Source organism: Suricata suricatta, chromosome 8, assembly GCF_006229205.1.
Source record: "Suricata suricatta isolate VVHF042 chromosome 8, meerkat_22Aug2017_6uvM2_HiC, whole genome shotgun sequence".
NCBI lineage: Eukaryota > Metazoa > Chordata > Mammalia > Carnivora > Herpestidae > Suricata > Suricata suricatta.
Window position 1 is genome coordinate 105,547,258 of NC_043707.1, and position 21,428 is coordinate 105,568,685.

A 21,428-nucleotide genomic window follows, 5' to 3' on the forward strand; every position below is an offset into this window, starting at 1 on the left:
TTCATAGCGGCACTTTCTACAATAGCCAAATCATGGAAAGAGCCTAAATGTCCATCAATGGATGAATGGATCAAGAAGATGTGGTATATATATACAATGGAGTACTATATGGCAATGAGGAAGAATGAAATCTGGCCATGTGTAGGAAAGTGGATGGACCTCGAGGGTGTCATGTTAAGCAAAATAAATCAGGCAGAGAAGGATAGATACCATATGTTTGCATTCATAGGTCTAACAGGAGAGACCTGGCAGGGGACCATGGGGAGAGGAAGGGGGAAAGAGAGCGGGGGAGAGTGAGGGACACAGATCAAGGGAGACTACTGAATACTGAAAAGGCACCATGGACTGAAGGGGGAGGGAGAGGACGGGAGGGGGTGATGGTCATGGAGGGGGCACTTGTGGGGAGAAGCACTGGGTATTATATGGAAACCAATTTGACAATAAACTATTAAAAAATAGAAAATTTCTAAAGTAGTAGAAAACTACTACTATGGATCTAGCAAATTCTTCTAAATGAGCACTGTCTGTATAAAAGCTCTTTTAAGAACAAAAAAAAATATTTTTTCTCATCGAGGCCTATTATTCTAGACAGGCACAATAAAACAATGACAGTGTATGGACCTAGGCAACCCAAATGCAAGAAATACCTGTGTACTGATGTAGAATTTTGACCATCTTCTGTAAGCGGTGGCCCTGAGGGCTGAATTTGAAAATTGTGTCATTGTGATGCAAGAAACTGTATAAGCGGTGAAAGATGATTTTGCTGGCTTCAAATGTCGCTTTCACATAAAGATCATGGGTGCTAGAAGACAAAGTGGGGACAATAGGTCAATGCATGACTTAGATAATGGCGGACAAGCGTCTTTTTGCTTTCTTGTAACTGACCTGCTTATCTGGCAGTTGGTCTCCTGGCTGAAAGCACATTTCATAAGTGTGTCCAGGGTCATCAAGCTGATGTGCTCAGAGACCTCCACAATTGTGTCCTGGGGACCACAAATCTTCTCCCATTTTCCCTGGCACAGGAGGTCAAGATCAACAAACTGTCTTTACTTGAGAGCTCCTCCCTGACCCTGCTCTTAGGCTATAACAATCCAGACTTAGGAGGAGCCAGAGATATTATATGTAGATAAACCAAGTGCTTGGCATGAGGAAGGGAAAGCTGCACTCAGCTGGGTGAGAAAGAGCCTGGAACTAACTGGGTATCTTGTAAATGGCTGAGTTAAGTATTTTTGGCCTTTCAGTCTTTACCATAACTGCTTTACAACAAATCCGAGTTCCAGTAAACCAGACAATCTCTGATACAAGACCTATAATTACATGGGGTCTCCCCAAGACTTCCTCCATCTTCAGTTCCCAAATTGCTAGACACCCCACCTCCTCATTACTGCCAACCACCAGAACCACACTTAAAATAAATTTGGAACACTGTAAGAAACCTTTTCAGTTCAGAAGTGGGAGACAGAGAGAAGCCATGGACAGGAGCGGCTCCCAGCTGACTCGCAGCCAAGTGCTGTTTGTGCCCAATTTACTTCCCCCACCCCAGGTGACCTGATCACACTAGCTGCTCACACTAGTTACCTATTAAAAATGAATTTGTCATAGTAGGCATTCTTTGTGTTAACCACAAAGAGATCTAAATGTTTAAAGTCAGATCAATCTACATTTGTTGAGCACCTAATGCATAGGTAGGGGCTGCTACACATTTGGAAGCAGAGATTTTTTAAGCTTTTATCCCAATGTCCATTGTTTATTCAATTGCTTTCATATTGAATAATGTAAGTTTTACTGAGGAGAAAAAGTAAATTTAGGAGAAATGGCAGCAAAGGGGAAGCTCAACCTAGAAGCATTGGGGCACAGTTCAGCAGAGGGAAGAGCTATGAGCAAGGTCTCAGGCTCAGGTGGGACTGAGAAATGAGGAAGAGACAAGTGGTTTATTGAAACAGATAAACTCAGTACCACCACTGGCTAATTTGCCACTGTGTATGAAGCAGCACAGCTCTGGAATGCAGGAGCCATCCCTCTCTCTCCAGCCTGTACCTGAGGCGTTCTGCTAAGAGTGGGCTATGGGTATTTTCACCTTAACTCAGGTTAAATCCGCTTCTGTGAGAACTCAGCCACTTGGCTGGTAACAGTGGTCCTCTCTTGGGCAAAGGGATGGGTTTGTAAATGAAGGTGGAGGGAAATTTTGGCTTCATTGGTGGAGTTTGAAGTGTTTATCATGAAACCTGTATTAATGAGTTGCTTGTCTCATTTTTAAAGAAGCACAATTTAAAAACTAAAAATATATCACATACCAGTGGAGTTTTAGAATGGAACTCATTTATAAATCAAGGAGCACCCATAAGAATATTCCTCTATCAACATCCTCTTGCCCCTTTGAAAAGGCGCAAGTCAGCTCCAAATGATTCACCATTATCTATGAGAGGAAACTCACACCTGCAACTTTAACGTAGACAATTATTTTTTGCTAGGTTCTTTGTGACCATTAGGCAAGTTCATTCTAACTTCCATACCTTTGTTCGTGCTAACTCACTCTGCCTTGAATTCTCTCATCTGTATTATCCACATAAGCAAGGCCAGCTCATATTTCCTGGTAAATATGAGTCTCCTCTGAATCTGAAGCTACTATGGCTGTTCCTCATTTCCTCATCTGCCAGTTATAGCACTGACCATCTGAATCGCATTTCTTGGTACTTGGTTTACTCCCATAGAGTCTCAAAATATATCTAATTCAGATGAATGTAACTTAGTCATTTATTGTCACCCAAAGAACCATAGCAAAGGCTTACATGGACACCTATTGCTCAGTTAGTAACTGTACACTGGTAATTTCTAGGAGCCACCCCCCTTTGAATTTACTACCCACCACACATGTCTAATTCATTCCTTGTTGGAAGCATTCTGCAACACACCAGAGCACTTTTTGTCCCTTCACTTACCAGCATTGTGTTCACAGAATGGGCCATCACCTCAACATATGATTTCAAGATGTTAAAATTGAACCCAGGAGTTAGTAGGCGACGGTGCTGGAACCACTTGGGTCCATCTAGACTCACTAGTCCTTTTCCTTGAGAAAGAAAGGGGACAAAACCTCATGCCATTTTATTAGATGAGATGAGGAAGGAGAGGTGAGGAACAGAGACATCAGGGAGTGTGCATGACACACATGTAGTCAGAGTGGAAATCAGAGTAGTGTCTTATATTGTGATGGAAGTGAGATTTGTTGCATACATCTGGGATGGATGTATTTAACATTGTGAGAAAGACCCCCGGGTTTGAGGGTGCTGATCCTGAAATCACCAGTCACTACTTATGTCATAACTGAGAAAGTCACTTAATCTTCCTGAGGCATGGTTTACTCAATGATAAAGTGTGATAATAAACATCTACTTCACTGTGTTGCTGTGCAGATTAAATGAAAGCATATACATGAAACACCTAGCCTGGTCTCTAGCTCACAGTAGAAACACAACAAATATTCATCTCCTTTTGACCCCAAACCAATCCATAAACTACACTGTGAACACAAAATTTACAAGGAACTAGACCTGGGTGTCCACTCTGTCCCCAGATGTTTCCTCCTTGGGCCTTAGTCTGTGATTCACACCTATAAATGATATGAAGTGCAAATACTCATCAAGGTCAGTGCTTCACAGTCTTCAGTTACAAGATAGGTCATTAGAGATTTGGCTTTAAAATGTCCTTAAAATTTATTAATAAGTAACTTCCATCATTCATTGGGTGCTTATGATGTGTCAGGCTTGAGATGCATGGTCTGGTGCTGGTACAATGCCATCTATTACAATAAGTGCTGAAAATACATGTTTCATTTAATCCTCACAATGGCCTAGAGATGTAACTCTCATCAGAAGATTTCCCCAGGATCACTGGCAACTAGCCAGTGGGAGGCCGTATTCAAATCCAAGTATCTCTGCTAGCATAGAGCCCGAAGCAGGGCTCAAACCCATGAACAGTGAGATCATGACCTGAGCTGAAGTCGGACACTTAACCGACTGAGCCACCCAGGCACACCAACAGTTTTTTCATGTAATTCCTTCTTTGTCTAGCATAAATGCCAATTACATGACTCAAAGGCCTAATTTATCTGCTCATGGAATACTACCAACTATACTTCAGAGTAAAACTGTTCTGTTTTTCATATGGAAATAGATGGACTCCAAAAAGAAAAGGGAAGATCCAAGAAAGCCAGAAAGAAGAAAGGGCAAGATAAAGAATACAGATGTGTGGCTGCAGTTTTAAAGACAGAAATGGGACACATTCACGCACATGCTGCCATGAGAATGAGACTTTGGAGAGAGAAATGGACAAGGAGTTTCCTAGGAAGTCCTGGGTTGATCTTAGCACTCCCTCTTGATTCTCCCCCGAGATAACTTGCAGCATAGGTCAACCATCCTCTTAATTGTTTTGAGCATTCTGACTTGTTTCTTTGGAATACTCTACTATACTAAGGGGACCTCATGTGAGAGAGTTGAATCACCTGGCTTTCTTACACATACATACCAAGACACGGAATCAAGAACTTGTACAGGTACTTGGACTTGGGATCTGCAGAGTCAAGCAGAGGAAACAAACAACAGCATTAGAGGAAAATTACTAGTCAAAGTTGGTGAAGGTTCTCTTTATTTGCCTGCGTTAACCAAAAATAGCAAGAAGGAGCCCAGGGCTCTCTCCCTACAGACTTGGCAGGCATAGGCAAACCATAAGTGTTTGCTAAGGAGTCAGAGAACAACAGACTTCAAGAGGCAGACAGGTACACAAAGCCAGATTCTTCCCTTGCTTATACTTTCTTCAATAGAAACAGATTCCCCAAGGGTGACCAAGTTTCCAGAACAGGATTTGGGCAATATATTATATCCTCCTTGGAAAGTAGATTAGTGATTACAGCAGGAGCTAGCAGACCACAGAGAATGAGAGCCAAATGCCTCTTGGGGTTGTCATGAACTTTAATATGGAGAGGTTTTATAGCTTTTGTCCTTTAAGAAGTGAGCAGGAAACAAATCAGGGGTAGAGGATTGGGAAACATGGAGACTTTCAGGGAAAGGCTATTTTCTTTTATTGGTTTTACTAAAAGGAATGGAGACAATGGACAGAGAAGAAAGTTTAGAATATAAGATCTTAGTTTTATAAAGATGTTGGAGCAAGTAGGCGTCACACCAAACATGGAGACCAGTGCAGGGCTTCAACTCATGACCTTGAAATCAAAACCTGAGCCGAGGTCAAGAGTCAGACACTTAACTGACTGAGCCACCCTGGTGCTCCAAAACTAGATGTTTTAATTTTGTTCAAAGAGATAATCTACCATGGACATCTTAAAAAAGGCTTGAATGGGGGGGGGGATTAGATGACTTGTGGCCCAAAAGGAAACACAGTTGAGAAATATGAAGTAAACAAAAATATTTGGATGGCATCCAAGAGGTTATACTGGTAAATTAATGATCTAGCAACCTGGTTTACATACTGAACCAGCAGAGGCAGATACTTCTGAATTCCTCTGAAGACTCACGTGCAAATGAAGGACTGGGGGGTGGGGAGTATTACTGAAAATGGTCACAAAACCGAGAGGTAAAGGAAGCCCATGGTGATCTGGTGGTGCCAGCGGGGCTTTATGTTACACCCTAAACGGCTCATTGGAGTCTGAGCCAAACAAGGGACTTGGAGGATGTGGGAATCCCTTTCAGCATTGCTCAGAAACCTCTCCTCATTTTCTCCAGGCCTCTCTTGCTTTGTTTTAATTCCAGTATAGTTAACATACAGTGTTATATTAATTTCAGGTGTAAATATAATGATTTAATGCTTTTATACATCACTCGGTGTTTAATCACAAGTGCACTTCTTAATCCCTATCACGTATTTCACACACACACACACACACACACACACACACATGCACGCACGCACGCACTGCTAAACTCTGGTAACTGTCGGTTTGTCTCCAGGTCTCTTAATAAAGGTCCAATATTAATCTTTGCTTCACGGATTCCTTTAAAATCCTGCCTGTGAGTTGTGCATATCCCTACTAGAAGGATTAGGTTCTTGAATTTCATCCCATTTCTTACCTGTTCTGTTCAGAAATGCTTTTGCATAGTCTGGGTCGTAGATGTAGAAAAATGCCTGAAAGGGCCCAACCCAACAAGGAAAGGCACAAGGGTATTTTTCAACAATTTCCTCAAGTTTCTCCATTTTACCATCTTGAAGAAGCTGCAATAAAAGAGAAGTGAAGGAAGTTAGAGAAGCCATCGGATCTGGACTCATCCCCTCTCACAGATGCCAGCCAAATCTCGGGCCTTGATAAGGTACAGATACACTTTCCTCAGCACTTCTAAGTTTGGGGTATAATTTTCTAACCAAGATCAGTGTACGTAACTTCCCCATCTAAATGTATGTTGAATCCCCAGAATATATCTCTGTCAAATCACGTCTACCATAGCCATTTTCCTAACTGAGAGGGTGAAGTGAGCTGAATCTGCCTCACCTGCCAAAGTCACACACTTTTTAAGAGTGGAGTCTGGAAGCTCAAAAAGAGTTTCTTCCTATGTGGGAAGTTAGCTGGTAGTAGATTGAACATGACCCATGATCCAGCTCACGATTTCCCTCTTCCGTTTCCCTTCTCTGATTATTACTAATTGAGGAGTGATTCTTTCTTGTGAATTCATAGTTAGAGCTCCTACCTAAAAATCTGCCCACACCATCTACAAGAAAACCCCATTCTTTTCCCTTACAACAATAGGAGACTCATTTATACAAGTGTGTGAATCCTGAAGCGAGTTCAAATAAAAAACTCTCAGCTTCCAACATTTATAAGCCAGAGTACAAATACTACTTTCAAAGATGAACTTTTGCCTTGATAATCAGGTTACTAATGGCTCATTTAATATTATTTTGTATTTATTTATATCCAAGTTAGTTAACATATAGTGTAGTGTTGGTTTCAGGAGTAGAATTGAGTGATTCATCACTTACATGTAACACCCAGAACTCATCCCAACAAGTGTCCTCCTCAATGTCCATCACCCATTTAGCCCATCCCCCCACCTCCTTCCCCTCCAACAACCTTCAGTTTATCCTCTATATTTAAGAGTCTTTTTTTTTTAATTTAAGAGTCTTTTATGGTTTACCTCTCTCCTTGTTTTTATCTTATTTTTCTTTCCCTTTCCCTATGTTTATCTGTTGTATTTCTTAAATTCCACATATGAGTGAAATCATATGCTATTTGTCTTTCTCTGACTGACTTATTTCACTTAGCATAATATACTCTAGTTCTATCCATGTTGTTGCATATGGCAAGATTTCATTCTTTTTGGTGGCTGAGTAATATTCTCAGATGTGGTGTGTGTGTGTATATATATATATATATGTGTATATATATATATCACATCTTTTTTATACATTCATTGATCAATGGACATTTGGGCTTTATCCATAATTTAGCTATTGTTGATAGTGCTGCTATAAACATTGGGATACATGTGCCCTTTGAATCAGCATCTTAGTATCCTTTGAATAAATTCTCTAGTTGCTGGGTCATAGAGTAGTTCTAGTTTTAATTTTTTGAGGAATCTCCATACTGCTTTCCAAAGTGGCTGGACCTATTTGCATCCTCACCAACAGTGCAAAAGGGTTCTTCTTTCTCTGCATCCTCAACATCATCTGTTTTTTCCTGTGATGTTAATTTTAGCCATTGTGACAGGCATGAGGTGGTATCTCATTGTGATTTTGATTTGTATTTCCCTGATGATGAGTGATGTTGAGCATCTTTTCATGTGTCTGTTAGTCATCTGGATGTTTACTTTGGAAAATTGTCTGTTCATGTCTTCTGCCACTAATGGCTCATTTAAATAGTCCCCATAAATCACTGACAAGAAGACTAATTAACTTGTTATATAAAGTGGGATTGCGTGTGGGGGGGGCACCTGTATATGTGTGTCTGGGTGTGCCCAGCAATACATGATTATGGGGGTCCTGACTTGCAAAGAAACCAAGGCTGGAAAATTCTCCCTTATGTCACCAATCATACAGAATCTGTTATTTGATTGTTCTTACCCTTACAAAAGTTGGCAAGTTTGGTTCCCAATCTCCTCTGTTACAAGCTAGTACCTTTATCCCATGAAATGTTCCCTGGAAAGTGTAGGGGCCCTAAAAGGTTGAGATTCTTGAACTCTACCTCCTGAAATGGTACAGAATCATTTTTCCTAACACTCCTACAATCAAGTCAGTGACAAGTACCATTGACAATGCCAATGATGTTCCCTAATAAAGCAAATGTTCCTTTATTAATTCATTTGCAAACAATAAACAGATGAGAATTTATTAAGTGCCTATTATATATGCCAGGCAATAGAGATGCAGAGAAACAGAAGACAGACAGGGTCTTTGCCTTCATGGAAATTATAGCCTAATACGAGGATTATTTCTTTAGGTTATAAATTGTCATGGACACTCTCAGCCATAAGCATTTAATCATACTTTTAGTAACTCTTGTCTCTACAAAAAAGGATAGAAAGCCATTGTGACTCCTGTAATATATGAATTTACATTTCTTCAGCCATAGCAGTATCTTAATACATTTGAAAAGATGTCTTACACATATTTAGGAAACACTGTTCATAAATATTCAGAAAATGCTTAGTCCTCAAACAAATAGTAATAGCTAACATTTACAAAGCACTACTGCGAGGTGGGTGCTGCCAACTTACTTTCCACGATTTATATTTTTTAAACATTTTTTAACATTTATTCATTTTTGAGAGACAGAGAGAGACAGAGTGTGAGTGGGGAAGGAGCAGATGGAGAGGGTGACACAGAATCTGAAGCAGGCTCCAGGCTCTGAGCTGTCAGCAAAGACCCAAAATGGGTCTCAAATCCATAAACCATGAGGTCATGACCTGAGCTGAAGTCAGATGCTCAAGTGGTTGAGCCACCCAGGCACCCCTCCATGATGTATATTGTTTAATCTCTATACCAGGGACACTATGAAGCAGATTTGATTTGAACCTACATTTTACAGATGAGGAAACTGAGCCTTAGGGAGGTTAAGCAAAATAGTTCTAGCTCTTCCTTGTGACTATCTGAGTGATGAATTGTCAAAAGAAACATAAAGGGCAAAAAAAAAAAAGAAGGTAAATAGATAGAGTTGGTGATATTAGCCAGCTTGATATATCAGCCATCTCTCATCTGCAAAACTTTGATAAGTCCTTTCTAAAACATACACACAAAATAATTTAGTGGCAGTCAAGAGAGATATGGACTTTAAAACATTATGATCGCAATAAACAATCTGACTGAAATAAAACCATTCTGTTGACAACAGTATCAGAAAGAATAAAACATTCAGAAACAAATTTAACAGGATAAATGTAAAGCTATACTCTGAAAACTCAAAACATTGTTGAAAGAAATTTAAAACAACTTAAATAAATGTAAAGACATTCCATGTTCATGGATCAGAAATCTTCATGTTGTTCAAATGGCAGTATTTCCCAAATTGATCTACAGATTCAGCACAATCCCTATCAGAATCACAACTGGCTTCTTTGCAGACATTGACAAGCTGATCCTAAAACTTATATGGAAACCAGAGGTACTCAGAATAGCCCAAGTAATCTTGAAAAAGAATAAAGTAGGAGGACTCATGTTTTTTAATTTCAAAACTTACTACAAAGCAAAAATAATTAAGACAGTGTGGTATTGGCCTAAGTATAGGTGATAAGAGTAATTCTATAAAATAGAGAATCCAGAAATAAACTTCGTGTTTACAGTCGACTGAAAGCAATGTCGTTTGTTCCAGTGGGGTGACTCTTGGTGGGCTCTCGTCTGGGGGCTAGTCACCAGAGAGATCAAGCTATAATTAGAAGCTTGGAATCTTCAGCCCCAAGTCTCATTCTCCAGAGAGGGAGACAGGCTGGAAATGGAGTTAATGTTCAATCATATCTACATGAAGCCTCCATAAGAATTCCAAAAGTACAGGGTTTGGAGACCTGGTTTGGTGAACATGTGGAGGTGCTGGTAGTGTGATGCATCTGGAGAGGGCAGGGAAGCTCTGTGCCCCTTCCCAGGTACTTGTCCTATGCGTCACTTCCAGCTGCATGTTCTTCTGTATGCTTTATCATATCTTTTTATAATAAATTGGTAAACAGTAAATCAAATTTTTTCCTGATTCTGTGAGCTGTTCTAGCATATTAATCAAACCTGAGGAGAAGGTTATGGGAGCCTTCAACTTACAGCCTATAGGTCAGAAGCACAGTAAAAACCCAGACTTGCAATTGGTATCTGAAGTGGGGAGGTGGTAGTCTTGTGGAGTTGAGCCCTTAATCTGTGGGGTCTGATGCTATCTCTGGGTAGACAGTGTCAGAATGTGTTAAGTTATAGGACGCTCAGCTGGTATCACAGAATTTCTTGGTTGGGAGCAGAAGGGGGAACTCACCCAACATCTGGTGTCAAAAGTGTTGTGAATATAGTCATAGAGTGAGAGTAAAGGGGAGACACAGGGAGAGGACTGAGTTTTTCCTACTCAGGTGCCAAAACAATTTAATGGGTGGAAAGAATCATCTTTTAAACAAATGGGGCTGGAATACTGGATATTCATTAAAAAAATGGGATAAAGTTGGACTCCTACCTTATGCAATATACAAAGATTAACTTAATGGTTCAAAGTTCTAAATGAAAGAGCTAAAACTATGAAACTCTTAGAAGAAAAGGTGAGGAATTAACCTTAGATTTGGCAAGGTCATATGCATTGCTACATTAAAATGTAGAAAAATCTACATTTTCTACACAAAAACCAGTTGCATTTCTGTACACTAATAATAAACAATCTGTAAAGCAAATAATAAAAACAAACCCACTTACAATAACATCAAAAAGAATAAAATGTTTAGAAGTTGAAATCAAGTATTAGAAAACCAAGTATTTCCAACCAACAAGGTAAAAGACTTGTACAGTGAAAACTAAACACATTGTTGAAGAAACAATATTTATGTATTTAGGAAATATTTATGTATTTATTTAAGACATAAATAAATGGAAACACATCCCATGTTTCTGAATTGGAAGACTTATTATTATTAAGATGTCAATACTAACTACCCAAAGAGATTTACAAATTCAACGTAATGACTATCAAAATCCCAATGATGTTTTCTGTAGAAATAGAAAAATCCATCCTAAAATTTATATGAAATCTCAAGGGACTTTGAATAGCCAAAGCAATCTTTAATAAGAACAAAGCTGAAGGATTCATTTTCCTGATTTCAAAACTTACTACAAAGCTACAGTAATCAAAACAGTGTGGTTCTGGTACAGAAACAGACATATAGGTAAATAGAATAAAATAGAAAGCCTACGGTCAAATGATTTTTGACAAAGGTGATAGAATCATTCAATGGGAAAAGGATATATAAACAGGGTCTGTATCTTCAGTAAAGTTCTGAACCTTTGGCTGAAATTACCAATAAGTGCTTGGGATTGGGGTGGCTGGAAATGCATATTGAGCTTTTCTGTGTATGCAAACTTTGTCCAAATAAACTAGCTACATACCCTGAAAAAAATGGGGAAATGGCTGTTTTTTCAACTAATGTTGTTGGGAAAACCAAATTTCCACATGCAACGGGATGAAGTTGGGCCCTTCCTTACCTAACACCATATACGAAAATTAACCAAAAATGGTTCAAAGACCTAAAAGTAACAACTAAAACTATAAACCTCTTAGCAGAAAACACAGGGTAAATTCTTCACAACATTGAATGTGGCAATGATTTCTGAATATGACACCAAAGGCACAGGAAAAAAGAAAAAATACACAAATTGGACTTTATGAAAATTAAAATTCTTTGTGATTGAAAAAACAGTATAACAGAGTAAAAAATTTAAAAACCACAGAATTGGAGAAATATTTGCAAATAATATATCTGATAAGAGATTAATATCCAGAATACATAGAGAACTCCTAAAACTCAACATCAAAAAACAAACAACCTGATCCAAATATGGGCAAAGGACTTAACTAGCCATTCCCCCAAAGAAGATATACAAGTGGCATTGAGCACATGAAAAGATACTCAACATCACTAATCATTAGGGAAATGCAAATCAAAAGTATAAGATACTACCTCACACCCATTTAGGTGACTACTATCAGAAAAAAGCAAAAACTAGAAAACAAGTGTTAATAAGAATGTGGAGAAATTGGAACCCCTGTGCACTTCTGGTGGACATGTAAAATGGTGAAGCCACTGCAAGAAACAGTATGGTTGTTTCTCAAAAAATTAAAAATAGAATTACCATATGATATAGCAATCCCATTTCTGAGTATTTATCCAATTGAAAGCTGGGGGTCAAAGAAATTTTTACGCTCATATTCACAATAGTTAAAATGCAGAAAACAACCCAAGTCTCCACTGACAGATGAACCCATAAAATGTGGTATAGATGCACAGTGAAATATTATTCAGTTTTAAAAAGGAAGGGAATTCGGACACGTGCTACAATATGAAAGAATCCTAAGGACATTATGCTAAGTGAAATAATCTAGTCACAAAAAGATAAATAATACATGATTCCACTTATAGGAGCTACATAGGGTAGTCAAAATTATAGACACAGAAAATAGAATAGTGGTTGCCAGGGGCTGAGAAGAGACCGAAATGGGGAACTGTTGTTGAATGGGTATAGATGGGTATAGATGCAACTTTCAGTTTTACAAGATGCAAAGCTTTATGGAGTTGGATGGTGTTGGTTGCACAACATCATGAACATATTTAATGTCACTGGACTGTACACTTTTAAAAATGGTTAAGATGGCAAATTTTATGTTTTGGGCATTTTACCACAGTAAAAAATTTGGGGAAAAAAATCAGAAAGGTATCAGAATTTTCTAGTTATCCTGAAAGCTAGAAGACAATGGAATGATGTGACACAGGATGGCACAATATCTGTATCAGACTTAGAGAGGAACCAATCCAGCTTAGAACAGGAGAGGTCTTTGGGAGAAATGGCTCCAGAACAGCATAAAAACTGACAGATTGATATATTTAAATACTTGGAAATATTCTTGAGATGTGTTTGACAGATCTATTAAAACATTTGGGAAAAAAACAGTGATAGATTTGTAAAAACTAAGCATATGAGAAAGGAGGAAGTTAATAACACTGTGGAAGAAAAAAAAGTATGAGAAAAGGAACAAAATCAACCATCAGATCATGTGTAAGTAAACATTTACATAATAAAAATAATATAAATACTAATTTTTCTATTTAACCAAAAAATACAATATAACTATATTAGGACAGCAAAAGATGAGGTATAAGTGATTACTCATCATAAAGTAGCTAGTAAATGGATATCTAAAACGATTAAGAAATGCAACATAGTAATGTTATTTTAGCAGTAAGGATGAAAATAAACAGGTAAAACAGTTGAGATGGTAGCTTTAGGGAAAAAGGACCAGGAGTGGGGTAATCAAAGAATCCGCAGTAGCTCTGCTAAGGACACCCTTCCCAACCCACCCACCCTTTAGAACTCTGCCCAGCCTTTCTTTCATAGACGTTCCTTCCTCCCCTAGGTAGAGACAACTATTTCCCCCCAAGATGCCCCTGTTCCTAGGCCTCTATCAAAGAAAGCACTCACTACTCTGTATTTGCATTTTCTCTTTATGATCTAAATATGCATCTGATTGCTCGCGGTGAGCAGGTATGGGGTGGGGGTGGGGGCGGTCTGCTCTTTGTAATGCTAGCTAGCATCCATCACACAATTCCACTCAAAGCTGGCTGAATGAATAAAGCGAGGAATCAGGAGTGAAAGTAGATTTGGAGAGGAAGAGAGACCAAAAGGTAAATTCGCCAACGCTTTTTGAGCGATTGGCTGGGGCTGCTCTCTGCTTCAAAAGACTCTTCGGAAAAGAAAGTGCATTTTCTCTGGTTGTAATGGACTAGGGTGGTAATTAATTGTGCTCAATTTTGCATATTCCCTGCAATTAATTTGCATTATTTAGAATAACAACTATTTTTTAGCGATCCATGTGGAAGGATTTTCAAAATGCAGTACATAAATGCAGGAGATTGGTGAAGCAACTAGACCCCGCCCTGAATTACTGCACGTTCTTTTTCTGCTTTCAGCCTCTACACGGGCCCTCCCAGACCTCCCAGAACTTCCATTCTAGAGGTTCCAGGCTGTTTTCCTTCCCCTGCAGCGCTGTGAGGGAGCAAGCCTAGAGTAAAGCAAAGATGCCGAAAGCCCCAGGGTAGGCCAGCTGTGCAGGATGCAGCGATGGGAGGAAGGGGAGGAAGCAGCCGCCTCTCCGCTCGCTGGGTTCCCTTGGCAGCATCCTTCTCCTCCCCTCCCTTCCATTACCTTCTGGTGCCCGTAGAACCAGTGGGTGGGGGGCGCGGGGAAAGGGCACAGGTCTCGCAGCAGCCGCTGCCTTCGCAGGTAGAGCTTGATAGCCTGCAGCAGCCCCAGGGCCAGGCAGAACACGAAGGCCAGGTACAAGGGCCGCGCCCAGCGCATCTCCAGCCAGGAAAACACCATCGCTGTACGGGTCGCAGACAGTTTCTGGGGCTCTGGCGTGGGGTGGGCTTTCTCCGCCCGGCGCCTGGAGAGGGTCGCCCAGCTACCGAGGCTCAGTACACCCAGACGATCGCCCTGCTTCCCCTGGAAGGAGGAAGAGCGTTGGGAGCGACAGCTCAGGCTTGGCCAGAGGAGGCAGGCGCGAGTTCTCGGATTTCTAACCTTTTACCAATTGATGGGAACCTTCTTCATTTAGAGATATTTATTCCTGCCCTTTTGGCTTGTCACACTTCAGCTATGACAGTTTGCAATCACGGGAGATCTGAATTTAGGTTTTGAAATAATGCCAAGGCTGAGGCCACTGTTTTTCTTCTTTGCCACACATAAATGGTAAACTGCTATGTTTAAAAACAAAACAAAACAAAACAAAACAAAAAACCCATGAACCTTCTTTCCCACTCGGAAATTCTATCAAAATCCCCGGGGGTTTCTGGGGGTTGGGGATGGGCATGTGTAATCATTATACTTATATAGTGTGGCTTGCCCAGTGGTGTGCTGGCACACGTATTACAATTGGTTCTCACTGGGATTGCTAGTGTTTGCCAGTGTCCACCGTGTGCTCTTTCAAGCTGCAGAAGACACTACAGAAATAATCAGGGCCCAAATTATGTAAGTAATTTGTGGATCCCAGTGCAATATGAAAATGTGGGGCCCCTTGTTAAAAAGTTATTAATAATTTCAAGATGATGACTGGAGAGCATTAAACCAAGCTTGCAACCTTCTGAGTGCGGGGCCCTGTTCCATGCCCGTGAAGCCAGCCCTGGGTACCAGAGGCGTAAATAATCTGGAGAGCACAGATAAGAGGAGAATGTAGTAGAATAGTTAGAAAGTAATGTGTTTTTGGTATTTATAACCTATTAGTTGATAAACTAGGATCCAACAGACCTGACTTCCCAAGCTGCTGTCCCCTGCTCCCAATCTTCTTTATAGGCATTGCCTATATTCATTCATTCACTTATTTATGTTAAGAAAGGCATGTTTTAGGTGTTGGATTTACAGCCTTGAACAATAAACTCAATCTCTGCTACATCTTCCTATTCTTCTGTCACTTCCCACACTCCTCAAGCCCTAGTCTCCGTTGCCAGGTTTTATTTGGTAGGTTAATAGTTACGACAGACTCCAGTGGTGATAACTTCATCTGGACCAAGTACCAGCCTCTGGAGTGTTCTATGATGTACCACACATTAGGTGTTTCAGCTCCTTCTTCTCCAGACCTTCCCACTTCCTGCCTACCTCCATTCCTCATCTAGAAGTTGTTATTTGGCCATGTCTCAGAATCTTCCAGTTTATAAACTCTCCTCTGGGGAACTCGTGTCATTTTAGTTTTCCAGATTCTTCCTCTGTACCCTGGTAAGTGTATGGTGGCCTTCATATGACCACATCGTGGTGATCAGGCTGAGGACCTCAGATCCATGCTCTGCCTTCAGGATCCAGGCTAGTCTCAGCTTCATGAGGTCTAGTCTGGTCTGGCGCTGGGGTCCTCTGGGCTGACTGACAAATTGCTGAGTATCACTGGTGAACTTCTTGTTAGTTCTCTCACCAGGGTCAGGGCTTGGGGACTCATTAACTGACTTACTCTTATTCAGGTTCTTGCGGAAGATGTTAATCCCTTCTGAGACCTGGCCAGTCCATCAGGCATTCCATGTCCTTCCTTCAAAAACAAAGAACTCTGGGACTTTTTGCACTATACCCAGAAGCCTAAGAGAGTCTGGAGGGTGCTAACTCAAACCATTTCTCTGCTTCACTGCCATTTCACTCTGGCTGCTCTCCAAAAGGGAGAAGGCAAAATCTATCCAAATTGGAATTTTAGCCTGGAGGGGAGAAATCAAATGCTCTCTGACCTCTGGCCTCACTACCTCTACTAATCCTTTTTTTTTTTTAATGCTTATTATTCTTACATATATTATTTATTTATTTTTATTCTCTTCTGTTCTGCTTCACTAAAATCATTAGAAAGCATGCTAATTCTTATTCTAGCCCACCAGGCTGGAAGAGGTGGGTTCTTTCACAACCTCCATTGCATGTAGAAGAAACTTTCCTTATGTTACAGTCTGTGTCCTCTCTACTCCTGACTGAGACTGAAAAGCTATAGCCTATTCCAACAGGACATGCTAATGGGAGATACAGGAAGTTAGAGAATTATTTATTCTGGCCAGAGACAACTCAAGAATCCCATTCTGGAGACCAACGACAGAGCATCATTCTCTTGGCATTCCTGTGCCAATGTCCACTGAATTGAATTTCCTTATCTGTAGTACAGAGGATAGGGACACTGAAAAACCCCATCAACATAGACAGTTATGCCTAGTCAGCCCAGGTGAGGATTTCAGACTTCACAAAAGGTCATGGGAATCTACCCATGGGATTTAAAGTGGAAAATGACCTGGCTAGATAGTAGATCACTCTGACAGCTATTTGGGATATAAATAGGGCAAATGTTTGTTGTGTGCTTACTAAATGTCAAGTACTATATTAAAGTGACTTACATACAGTAAATTCATTAATCCCCATAATAAAAATTTCAGGTAGACATTACCATTATCTCCATGGTATATACACAGAAACTGACACATAGAGACATTATGCAGTTTTCCCAGGACATCAAAGAGTGAGAAGGGGATCAGGATTTGAATTCAGTCTGCCTAAAGAATCCAGGTCTTAGGATCTTAAAACACTTATGTGAACAAATGATGTAATGTGTGTGTGTGGCAGGGGAAGGGGGCTGGTGGTTGAAAAACTGGCTCTAGAAGACCACTCTGTTGCTGTTGCAATATTCAGATAAGATGTGATGGTGGCTTGGTGAGGAGGAGTGCCATGGGACAGAGAGGCAGAATGAGTGGGAGAAATATTGGAGAGTATTCTTAAATTTTTATTTACTTTGAGAGATAGAGAGAGTGCATGTTTGCATGCACAGAAGGGCAGAAAGAGACAGAGAGAGAGAGAGAGAGAGAGAGAGAGAGAGAGAGAGAGAGAGAGAGAGGGAGAGAGAATCCTAAGCAGACTCTGCACGGTCAGCAGGGAGCCCTACACAGGGCTTGAACTCATGAACTGTGAGATCATGACCTGAGCTGAAATCAAGAGTTGAATGCTGACCCTGCAAAGCCACTCAGGTACCCCTGTAGAATGTTTTTGATGGAGTTGGTAACTGACTGGATGTGGGCACAGTAAGGAAGACATTTAGGATGATCTCTATGTTTCTCTTCATGGAGAAAAAAAGAGCAAGATGGGTTGCCTGGGTGGTTCAGTTGGTTAAGAGTCCCACTTCGGCTTAGGTCATGATCTCCCAGTTTGTAAGTTCGAGCCCCTCATCGGGCTCTGTGCTGACAGCTTAGAGCCTGGAGCGTGCTTCAGATTCTGTGTCTCCATCTCTCTCTGCCCCTTCCCTATTCACACTCTGTCTCTTTCTGTCTCTCTCAAAAATAAATGAATGTTAAAAAAAATTTTTAAGGAAAAAAAAAGAAAAATAGAGCAAGAAGAATCACTTTTCCCCCTTGTCCCCAACCTGCCCAGCCCATGTGTCTTCTGCTGCTCTTCTTGAACCCACCATCAAGAATTACTTCCTCTATGAATGCTTCTCTAACCACCCAGCCTATGAATAATTAAAAGGCTCATTTTCATACCTCTCATTTGATGCTTTATTTGTTTATGTTTTCATTTATGACTCATTCCATAGTTGGTAGCCGTTTGCAGCCTCATTATGTATCTCTTTTCATATTCAAATTAACTTTCTCATTAGGCCTGGAAATTCCATGGTGGGGAAACTTTTTTTTTTTATCTCTTGGATTATCTTGGAGCCTAGATCCAGGCTGGGTGCATAGCAGATGCCTTAGAAATAGTTATTTAGGGGCACCTGGGTAGCTCAGTTAAGTCTCCGACTTTTGATTTCAACTCAGGTCATAACTCATGGTCATGAGATCAAGCCCCACATCTGGCTCTGTGTTGGGTGTGGAGCCTGCTTAAGACTGTATGTCTCCTGGGGTAACTCAGTTATTTAAGCATCGGATTTTTGATTTCAGCTCAGGTCATGATCTCGCTGTTTATGACTTTGAGCCCACTGACAATGTGGACCCTGCATAGGATTCTCTCTCTCCCTCTCCCTCTGCCCCTCCCCCACTTGTACTGCTCTCTCTTTCTCTCTCTCAAAAAATATTTAATTCACTTGAACCAGGGAGACATACTGGGAGCTTTTAGGAAAGATCAGGATGAGGAATATAAAATGTAGATGTAGTATCTACTAAGCAAGAGAACAACAAAGGAATGAAGGCATCCCAGGTCGATGGGTTTATCTACTAAGAGAATAAACTTAAGGCAAGGGATGGGAGGAGAGAAAGAGTGACAGCTGTTTTCACAATGGGGAACTTGGTGCTTGTTCCCAAGGGAGATGGTGCTGATAGAGAGGAATAATGGAAGGTGCCAAGAGATGGGCTATTAGAGAAAAAAATAGGGCCAGAAAATGAGTGGGGTGTTGAATAGAAAGAATGGGCTGAATGGAATGGGGCACAGAAACTTCACTGATGTCCAGTCCCAAATAGTTTTATGAAAGTATCGAGGCTGTACAGTCATCACTTTGATCTGCTCTTAACTGACAGCATAGCAGTTGCAATTTTGAAGGGGTCCACCTGGGAAGACAAACATAGAGACATAGGAGGAAGGATAGAGGGAGGGAGTGGGCTGATTACATATCTCATGCCAGGTAACCTTAATTTTATCAGAGGATTCTGAGGCATCTTCTGCCCTAGCAAGGACAGAGAGAATTGAATGCCTAAGCGTCAATCTGGAACAGCTATGGTGATGCTGAAGGTATTGGCAAGCAGTTGATAAAAGATCAAGAAACCAATGAAATTTATATAATAGATTCCATGCAGAGGGACCAGGACGCATGGTTCCATTATGTATTTTCTTCCATAACAGTCCAGGGGTAAGAGAATGTAATGTTCAGAAAGAAGGCATGGAACCAGTCTCCTCCCTTACTGCTGCCCCCTGTACACCAATGCCAGCATAAAAAGATGGATCTAGGGTAGGTCTCTCCCTGGGACAGCTCAAAATCTGGTGGAGGACAGACAGTACAATCAACGCTTGCTATGACTAGACAGACCTCTATAGATTATCTAGACCACATTCAGTCTTATGAACCAAGAAATGAAATCCCAAATAGAAAAGCAGCTTACCCTGAGCTCCTTCTCTCCATGCTGAGAATTCCAAAGTTTTCTCTCTTTTCATCCTTAATGCCTGTGTGCCATACCAGTTGTGCCAGTCTCCACACTGATATAACCAGTGAGTCAGGGAAACCATCGAATGTGTCTAGCAGTGTTGGTCTGTTATCTTGAGCAATCCCAATATTTTAAAAACTGGGTGGAGAAGCATGAGCTTCCAGAGGAGGGAAAGGAGCAAGCAGAGAGACCCGAGGGGCACGGAGAACACAGGGTGTTATGGGATACGATGAGACAATGTTGAAACATTTCAAGTGAAAGATGGATGTCGAGTGCTCCTGAGACACCAAAGATCAAGTTTAAAGTGTGTTTCTTGGAATTAGTGATATGGAAGTCAGTTGTAACCATAGGAAGAGTTGTTGAAATGATGGATCTAGAAATCAAAATGAAGTGGGGTGGAAAGGGAATACGATGACAATTCAATTAGTATTGTGGAGAAAATACTATCAACTCTAAAAAGTTTGGCTATGAAAAAGCAGAGAATTAATATGTTACCCTGATAAAGAGACAGGAATTCTAGAGCAGAGGGACGGGAAGGACTCTCTTTGCCACTCCCTGACTCCAGTCACTCAGTTCCTAGAAGAGGGAGAAGTTGGGACAGTGGAGTCGCTGGCCTTGACCTAGAAGCAAGAAGGAAAGGTTGGGGCAGATGTAGAGTTTCACGTTTTGTGGTCTTTCCCACCACAACAGAGAATGGCACAATATATAAATCCTGTAAAATCCTTTAAAAAAATTTCTAGATCCTGGGCAGTTTTGAAAAATACACTTAATTTTACAACGTATATGTAAATGTACCGACTCAAAACAGTTGAATAGAAGAGTAAGTTAAAGTTATCTGGTAAAGGTATACTTGCCATAATATTAAGTGAAATAGCTCATTATTCTTAATAGTAAGTTAAATGACTTTAGCCATCCTTCACATTTGTTTGGCTAGGGTGCAATTAAAAAATAATTTTATGTGAGCATCACTTAAGTAATATAAGTCAAAATAGCCTCTGCCAAGCTACCCTTGCATCTGAAATATTACTAATTTCAAAATAATGTTGAATCCATAATATGTGCCAGGCACTTTACATGTGCTGCCTCTATTCTCCCAGTTGGGCTGTTATCATTCTAGATGAGTAACTGAAGCCTGGAGAAGCTAGGTCTGCCCTCTGTATCACAGGGTGCCTCCAAGCTATCTTAAAAGCCATCCCCTGCCAGTTCTTCTGGTCTCACAGACACATATAGTGCGTCATAAATTTATGAAAAATTTTTTCTCTTTAAAATTTTTTCTTTTCTTTTTATTATACTTATTTTATTTTTTAATTTACATCCAAGTTAGTTAGCATATAGTGCAATAATTATATCAAGAGTAGATTCCAGTGATTAATCCCCTGCATATAACACTGAGTGCTCATCCCAACAGGTGTCTTCCTTAATGCCCCTCACCCATTTAGCTCATCCTCCCACCCCAACCCCCCCCATTTGTTCTCTATATTTAAGAGTTTCTTATGTTTTGTCTTCCTCCCTGTTTTTATATTATTTTTGCTTCCCTTCCTTTATGTTCATTTGCTTTGTATCTTAAATTCCACATATTAGTGAAGTCATATGATATTTGTCTTTCTCTGACTAATTTCACTTAGTATAATACACTCT

General features: G+C 40.4%; 1 protein-coding gene across 1 annotated transcript in view; it reads right to left on the bottom strand.

Moving 5' to 3' along the window:
- The window catches only part of LOC115298925 (cytochrome P450 4X1), a 30,960-nt gene extending 16,300 nt beyond the window's left edge, over positions 1-14,660 (bottom strand). Inside the window, exons 1-6 of the mRNA XM_029948114.1 lie at positions 14,365-14,660; positions 6,078-6,219; positions 4,522-4,566; positions 2,940-3,067; positions 886-1,013; positions 648-802 (exon numbers count right to left, since the gene is read on the bottom strand). Coding sequence (XP_029803974.1) covers positions 648-802; positions 886-1,013; positions 2,940-3,067; positions 4,522-4,566; positions 6,078-6,219; positions 14,365-14,541 — 775 coding nt within the window. The 5' untranslated portion in view covers positions 14,542-14,660. The remainder of the gene's footprint in view (positions 1-647; positions 803-885; positions 1,014-2,939; positions 3,068-4,521; positions 4,567-6,077; positions 6,220-14,364) is intronic.
- Positions 14,661-21,428: the final 6,768 nt, after the last annotated feature.